Source organism: Nilaparvata lugens, chromosome 13, assembly GCF_014356525.2.
Source record: "Nilaparvata lugens isolate BPH chromosome 13, ASM1435652v1, whole genome shotgun sequence".
NCBI classification, from domain to species: domain Eukaryota; kingdom Metazoa; phylum Arthropoda; class Insecta; order Hemiptera; family Delphacidae; genus Nilaparvata; species Nilaparvata lugens.
Genome location: NC_052516.1, coordinates 1,202,249 through 1,209,734, shown reverse-complemented (window position 1 = coordinate 1,209,734; position 7,486 = coordinate 1,202,249). Strand labels below are relative to the sequence as shown.

Genomic DNA, 7,486 nt, shown 5'->3' with positions numbered 1-7,486 from the left:
ATTTTTATTATTTATTTATTTGAAAATTTACATATTTGAGGGCACCAGTCGAACTGAATCCCATTATTGCCCTCATAACACACATTGAGCATACAATTTGAAAATATAATACATTAAAATGAAAATAGAATAACTTAACTACTAATTTTCCAATGTTAATAGTTACAGTGGTATTGACAACATCTACGTCTTATTCTTTCAATTATGGAGAAATACTATAACATCTTTTGGTTTACTATTATCATTTCATATTCACTCTCTCGCTTCTCGTTTTGTCCAGAAATATTTTATATCTAATTCCAAGCTTCCTCAATCCTTACTTCAAATAATTATCCATGGTACGGGATTTTTTCATCTCCATTGATGAATATTTTATGAGTTTTTATATGGAAACTATTTTATGAGATATCTCTCTAAGGTGTTTTATCTATCAATCTACCAAAGATAACAGTCCTATAAAAATGATTCAATTGATATCAATATTGTATTGAATCTGTAATATAGGCTACTAATTTTCCAATATTAATAGTTACATTGGTATTGACAACATCAACGTTTTATTCTTTCAATTATGGAAAAATATCACCACATCTCTTACCATACAATCAAATTACTAATTGTGATATCCAGGACCAATCGAAGAAAGCCAATGCTTTCAAAATCAAACTCTTTATTTTGACAAAATATGATACATTTAAAAAACTACAAATCTCAGCTCCAATCATTCTCATTATACATACATCACCTTCCTTATGAAATTAATCCATTTTTATAGTCATGAAATTAATCCATCATTTTTATAGTCCTCGTTCAAAGATTTCACAATTTTACAACATGCCATGTACATGTTATGGTGACTCTCCATAAAATACTTGGTTAAGTTAATTTGGTTCCTTAGTATCTTATCCATTGCAATTACTGGATTCAGTTCATTATCTGGGAACAAAAAATACAATGAAACAAATTAAATGGATATATTCTATTCTGCACAATTAATAGCATATTATGTAATGATTTATGTAACATGTTTCAAAATCTATTCTTTATTATCAGTATTATCAAAGACGACAGTCATTAGTATTTCATCATCATTATTCTGTCATTTTTTTGAGAACACTAAAATCATGACCCAGCTTCTCTCCATCAAATTCTGGTTGAATGTAAAATTCACCAGCAAAAGTCAAGTTCTCTCCATGTCATTGTATGCTAAGTTCTAATTAAAACATTTTTATGAAGCATAAAAGGTTTCCTGTTGATTATGTGAAAAACTCATTAAAAGATAACGTTTTTAATTGTCAAGAGTAGGTAATTGTAAAAGTCTTTTCATGAAAACAGTTGAATGATTTTTCATATTCAGTCTTGAATGGATTGATTCAATCGATCTAGAAGATAGAATAAACTAATTTCTCATATTGATAGGATTAAGTTATCTCTGATTCACTTGAATCCACCTCAGTTTCTATGATTGAGGTTTGAGGCTGTGCAAAGGCTAAAAATAAACTTTCTACTCGTGATATTTTTCAAAGTTTTTTGATTTGTATAAAGCTATCAAAATGAAAAAGTTTTCTCAGGAAAACATTTTCTTCTGATCATTACTTTTTGAGATATGAGCGCCTAAAGTTTAATATTTTGGGACAGAACATTTCAAATTCGGTAAGAGATAAATCCATGAGATTTGGAGGATAGAATCTTCGTGGTATTGTTGATCTAGTGAAACAAAAATTTTCTGAAAATATCAATTTTAAAGATAGTTATTCAATCAATTTAATAAAAATAACTTTTAGTTGAGTTATTTCTGGTAAATTGAATAACTTTTCCAAAAATTGATATTTTCAGAAAATTGTTTTACTAGATCAACAATACCATGCTCTAAATCGCATGTATTTATATCGTACCGAATTTGAAATTTTCTGTCCCAAAAATTCCAACTTCAGTCTCTCATATCTCAAAAAGTAATGATCAGAAATTTTTTTTTTCATTTTGATAGCTTGATGATATACAAATCGAAAAACTTGGAAAAATATCACGAGTAGAAAGTTTATTTTTAGCCTTTGCACAGCCTTAATAATCCCCTGTCAACCATTGATCTAAGATTAAATCAAATTCATTCTAACGTAACTGCCAAAAGAAATCCTAAATTTGATGATAAAGTATTATGAATGAACTGTACTCAAATTAATAAAACTTTATACCCTCTTGTAGCTGTTCCACAATTGTTTCATTGAATCGAGTACGATATTAACATTTTCTAGTTGACTAAATTGTTTAATTACCTCCGATATTGTTATCACAGTCAACATGAAAGTCCAAATCGTTATCTAAACAAGTACTTCCTCCAAATAACCCAATATTTGTTGTCAAAACTGGTCGATTTGGCAAATTCTTTACTCTTGTATCTATTTTCAGTGGCTTTCTTCGAGGTAGAAATGGGGTTTGAATAATATTTTCTTCCCTGTACGGTGACTCAAAATCGTAATAAACTGGAATAATTCTTCTATGATCTCTGTAAGATGGTTCAAAATCGTAGTAGAATGGAGTCCTTCTACGATATTTATGAATCGGTCTTCTATCTGTTATCAAATCACATTGAACATATTTGGTGTTTGATTTTTTGGTCTTGGAAGTTTTTATTTCTTGTCCAGTTGACAATATAGATTGTGTAGATTTTTTTAAGGGGGTCTCTCCACTTTGTTTACTCTCTTCAACCTTTGTATCTTTTTTAGTTTTTTCCAAATCATTTGGAAGAATAATTCTACTTTCTTGGTACTCTTTTGTTTTCAAGTCTTGTATCTCGGATGTTGCTCCACTGTTAAGGGTGTTTGATTTTGATAGTAATTTGGTTACCCTTTTGTCTTCAGTTTCTTTTCTTTCTTCTTCTTCGTCATCATTATCATGTATCCTCCCTTCATCTTCTTCTACTTTCTCAGGACCTCCTCCTTCTTCCTGTTCTCCTGCTCTCGATGAATCCTTCCGATCACTTTCAGATGCACTATTTGTGTCGGATTCTAAAATTTCTTCCACATCCTCTGATTTACTCGACCTTCCACTGCTTTTATTTGATCTATTAGTCACAGATTCTTGTACGGAGCTTTCAGAAGGTGTTTTCACAATTGAAGCTGATGTTGAAGTATCAAAATCTTGAATATTTCTAGAATTATTAGACAAACTTGAACGCCTGGATGATTTCCGTGTTTTCAAAGTTTCTGACCCACTTTTACTAGATTTTTTCAAAGTTTTTGTACCGCTACCACTGGATTCATCCTCATTTTCAAAGCTAGATTCGTAGTTTTTCGAAATATTACCGTCACTCTCTAGCTGTTCCTCTATTACACTATCATTTTCACTTGTGAATGTTTTAGTTTGAATTTCACTTCTCTTACTAATCAGTGCTGGAGGACTGATAAAAGGAGATAACGGTATGCTCTTGACACTACGTGGTGTACTCCTATTCGTTAGTCTCTCCTCTACGTTCTCAGAATTGGGAGAAGCTTCAGAAGCTGTATGAATATCTTCCAGGAAATCATCAGACACTAGGTGAATGTTTTTTAGAGGGTGATAATCTGAAGAATCGTCACTATCTTCGTCGATTTCTTGAGGATTTTCTAGTTCTTCGTCGCTGAGGAGGTCGCTAAAATTGTCAACTTTGTCACTAAGACTTTTGGATCTTTGTGTGATGTCCTGGGGAGAATCCAAGGAATCTAAATGTTTACTGCTTCTTACACTGGTAATACTTGTAGACCTTGGTGTATCCGACAATTTATGACGTTTCTTGCCTTTTTCACTACGAGAACTGCCAGATTTAGGTGTAACAACTTGAGGAGACTTCAAGGGTTCAATTTGATGAAAACTAAGAGATTTATTGACAGGTTGAGATAATTTTGAGTCTTCAACTGCCTTTTTTGTAACAAAATTATCTGGCTTTAAACGATATTTTACTGTATCATCCTCACCACCAGAATAATCGTCGGATAATGATAAATCTTCATCAACACTAACCTTCTTGTTGGAGTACTTTTTGGTTAATTCCGATATTTTTAGTCGGAGTAAATTTGTGTTCATTGTAAAGTAAGTAGCAAAAGGTCGTGAATCAACGTATATAGTATTAGTTTTTAACAAAACAGGAAAATATAGTTCAAAACCTTGAAGTACTACAGTTGTTTCTAGTAATTTGTTGTTTGGTTGTCAAGAAACAAACGAACATAACCTCAATCTTCCTTGACAACAAGCAAGACAGCAGACAAACCACTCCTTGTCTCAGACAGCACCGTATCGCGCATGCGTTAGCAACCGGTTTTTCCCGTTCCATTCAGTCAGATCTTTGAATGTAACGTTCTTTGTGATGATGGTTACCGAGCACTGTAACTGGAGCCAATCGTCATTCTATTTGATGAAGATATTATTATCCAATGATGATTTATCATTAAATTCAATATAATAATCAATTTATTATTATTTCATTTAATAAAAGAAAGAGTACTTTTGAAAATATAATTAATAAAATATAACAGTTGTTATTTAACTGATGTTAAAAAACACTATAACTAAGTCAGCATATTGTCATTTCAAAACAAAAACCAAACCTCAACCTCCCCTTCCAAATTTAAAACATCAATAAACATAACTATTTGAAAAACCTCTATTCCCTTCAAGCATATTGCAATTTCAAAGCAAAATCCTAACCTATCTTTCCACCTTTGAAATATCAAAAAGCATTATTCTACCTGGACCCTAGCCCTTTCTAGCATATTGCAATTTAAAAGCAAAACCCTAACCTAACCTTATGGAACATTATTAAATATAATCCAGAAAAAACCTAACCACTAACCCCTAACCCCTTCACATTTAATAATTTAGATTTCAAAGCAAAATCCTAACCCCCTAACCTATCCTTTCACATTTGAAACATCAAAAAACATAACTCTAACTGCACCCTAGCCCCTTCTAGCATATTGCAATTTCAAAGCAAAAACCTAACCTATCCTAATAACACATTATTAATTAAAACCTAACTTTTTCCCTTTCACATTTAATACTTTAGATTTATTTGTCATCTTTAGAACAAAACATAAACATGTGGTTCATTTCATGAACATGTTCACAAACATGTGGTTCATTTCATGAACATGTTCACAAACATGTGGTTCATTCATGAACATGTTCACAAACATGTGGTTCATTTCATGAGCATGTTCACAAACATGTGGTTCATTTCATGAACATGTTCACAAACATGTGATTCAAAGCAAAATCCTAACCGCCCAACCTATCCTTTCACCTTTGAAACAGAGAAAACTCCTATAATACTCCTAAAAAACTCCTTGTAATTCTGTGCTTTGAAACATCAAAAAACATAACTCCACCTAGACCCTAGCCCCTTCTAGCATATTGCAATTTTAAAGCAAAAACCTAACCTATCCTAATAAAACATTATTAAATATAACCTAAATAAAATCTAACCCCTAACTCTTTTACATTTGTTGAACGAGACAAGGATAGCAACACTATTGCAAATCGTACACTACCATTATAACGTGGACCTCACTATAGATACTTAAAGAATACTTTTGAATAACTGTGACTGTTGCTGGCCGTTACTCTGTTTCTGAGACAAAGAGAAGCTCCTGACAGCAGACGTCATAAAAACAGCTGATAGATTGAAATGATTGTGAATTTTCATTTCTATCAACTTTATAATCTCTATGTAAAAATATCAATAATATTGATTGGAAATATTAAATTACAACATTATCAAGATGGATATTGTAATATTTTGCTATATTTCATTTATTGTCAAGGTTTTGACCACGGAAATTGAGCTTGATGTATTCCTGCTGAGATGAATTATTAGGTCATGTGTAGAAAAAAAGTGAGTTTCAAAATTTTTTCCTTTCAAAATCAATTTATCGTGCATTTTTTGGGTGTAAAATTACAATAATTACCAGTTTTCAATTTCACAACCTCTTTGCAAACCGTGGTTGGGCCTGATTGGCCTCAGATTTTCGACCAATCACAGCGATCCATCTGTCTTGTCTTCTACTTCACAGCAAGCGTTTTTGATGCAGGGTTAATTTCAGTCGTGTTTCCAAGGAACAAACATCTCATTTTTGACGAGTGAAAGTTTTACATTTTAGCAAAAATGTTGCTGAAAACTAGTCTTCTAGTATTAGTAGCCATTAGTTTAACCAATGCCGAAGTATTCTTCGAGGAGAATTTTGCTGATGGTAAGTTACCGGCATAGTATTTTTTAGAAAACTACTATCATGTCACTTGGCAATATACCGGAATATGCCATGTCAATACATAACATTCAGATGTTTTTCTTCAAATTTCATAAAATACACATTTGAATTCGCTATAATTCATCATTCATATCCACTAATTACAGTTATTATCAAGTTTCTTGATCACTGTTCTAGCTGATCCAATTTTAAACATCCGGTCATTTTCAATTTACTGTCACTAAGTTATACGTTTTATTAAAACCTAACTTTTCCCTTTCACATTTAATACTTTAGATTTATTTGTATCTTTAGAACAAAACATAAACATGTGGTTCATTTCATGAACATGTTCACAAACATGTGGTTCATTTCATGAACATGTTCACAAACATGTGGTTCATTTCATGAACATGTTCACAAACATGTGGTTCATTTCATGAACATGTTCACAAACATGTGGTTCATTTCATGAACATGTTCACAAACATGTGATTCAAAGCAAAATCCTAACCGCCCAACCTATCCTTTCACCTTTGAAACAGAGAAAACTCCTATAATACTCCTATAAAACTCCTTGTAATTCTGTGCTTTGAAACATCAAAAAACATAACTCCACCTAGACCCTAGCCCCTTCTAGCATATTGCAATTTTAAAGCAAAAACCTAACCTATCCTAATAAAACATTATTAAATATAACCTAAATAAAAACTAACCCCTAACTCTTTTACATTGTTGAACGAGACAAGGATAGCAACACTATTGCAAATCGTACACTACCATTATAACGTGGACCTCACTATAGATACTTAAAGAATACTTTTGAATAACTGTGACTGTTGCTGGCCGTTACTCTGTTTCTGAGACAAAGAGAAGCTCCTGACAGCAGACGTCATAAAAACAGCTGATTGAAACAGATTGAAATGATGGTGAATTTTCATTTCTATCAACTTTGTAATCTCTATGTAAAAATATCAATAATATTTATTGAAATTATCAAATTACAACATTATTGAGATAGATATTATAATATTTTGCTATATTTCATTTATTGTCAAGGTTTTGACCACGGAAATTGAGCTTGATGTTTTCCTGCTGAGATGAAATATCAGGACATGTGTAGAAAAAATGTGAGTCTCACAATTTTTTCCTTTCAAAATCAATTTATCGTGCATTTTTTGGGTGTAAAATTACAATAATTACCAGTTTTCAATTTCACAACCTCTTTGCAAACCGTGGTTGGGCCTGATTGGCCTCAGATTTTCGAC

At 31.9% G+C, this 7,486-nt stretch overlaps 1 protein-coding gene across 1 annotated transcript; it reads right to left on the bottom strand.

Annotated features, from left to right (window-relative positions):
* Nucleotides 1-507: 507 nt before the first annotated feature.
* On the bottom strand, nt 508-4,224 carry LOC111059192 (probable serine/threonine-protein kinase MARK-A). Its single transcript, XM_039439536.1, has 2 exons — nt 2,274-4,224; nt 508-936 (listed from the first exon to the last, which is right to left on the bottom strand). The coding sequence occupies exons 1-2, from the start codon at nt 4,057-4,059 to the stop codon at nt 776-778; spliced, it is 1,947 nt and encodes a 648-aa protein (XP_039295470.1). The 5' UTR covers nt 4,060-4,224; the 3' UTR covers nt 508-775.
* Nucleotides 4,225-7,486: the final 3,262 nt, after the last annotated feature.

Coding starts and splice junctions, on each gene's coding strand:
- LOC111059192 (XM_039439536.1), bottom strand. CDS start 4,059: ATGAACACAAATTTACTCCGACTAAAAATATCGGAATTAACCAAAAAG. Junction 937..2,273: donor CTGTGATAACAATATCGGAG/GTAATTAAACAA, acceptor TTTTGTTCCCAG/ATAATGAACTGAATCCAGTA.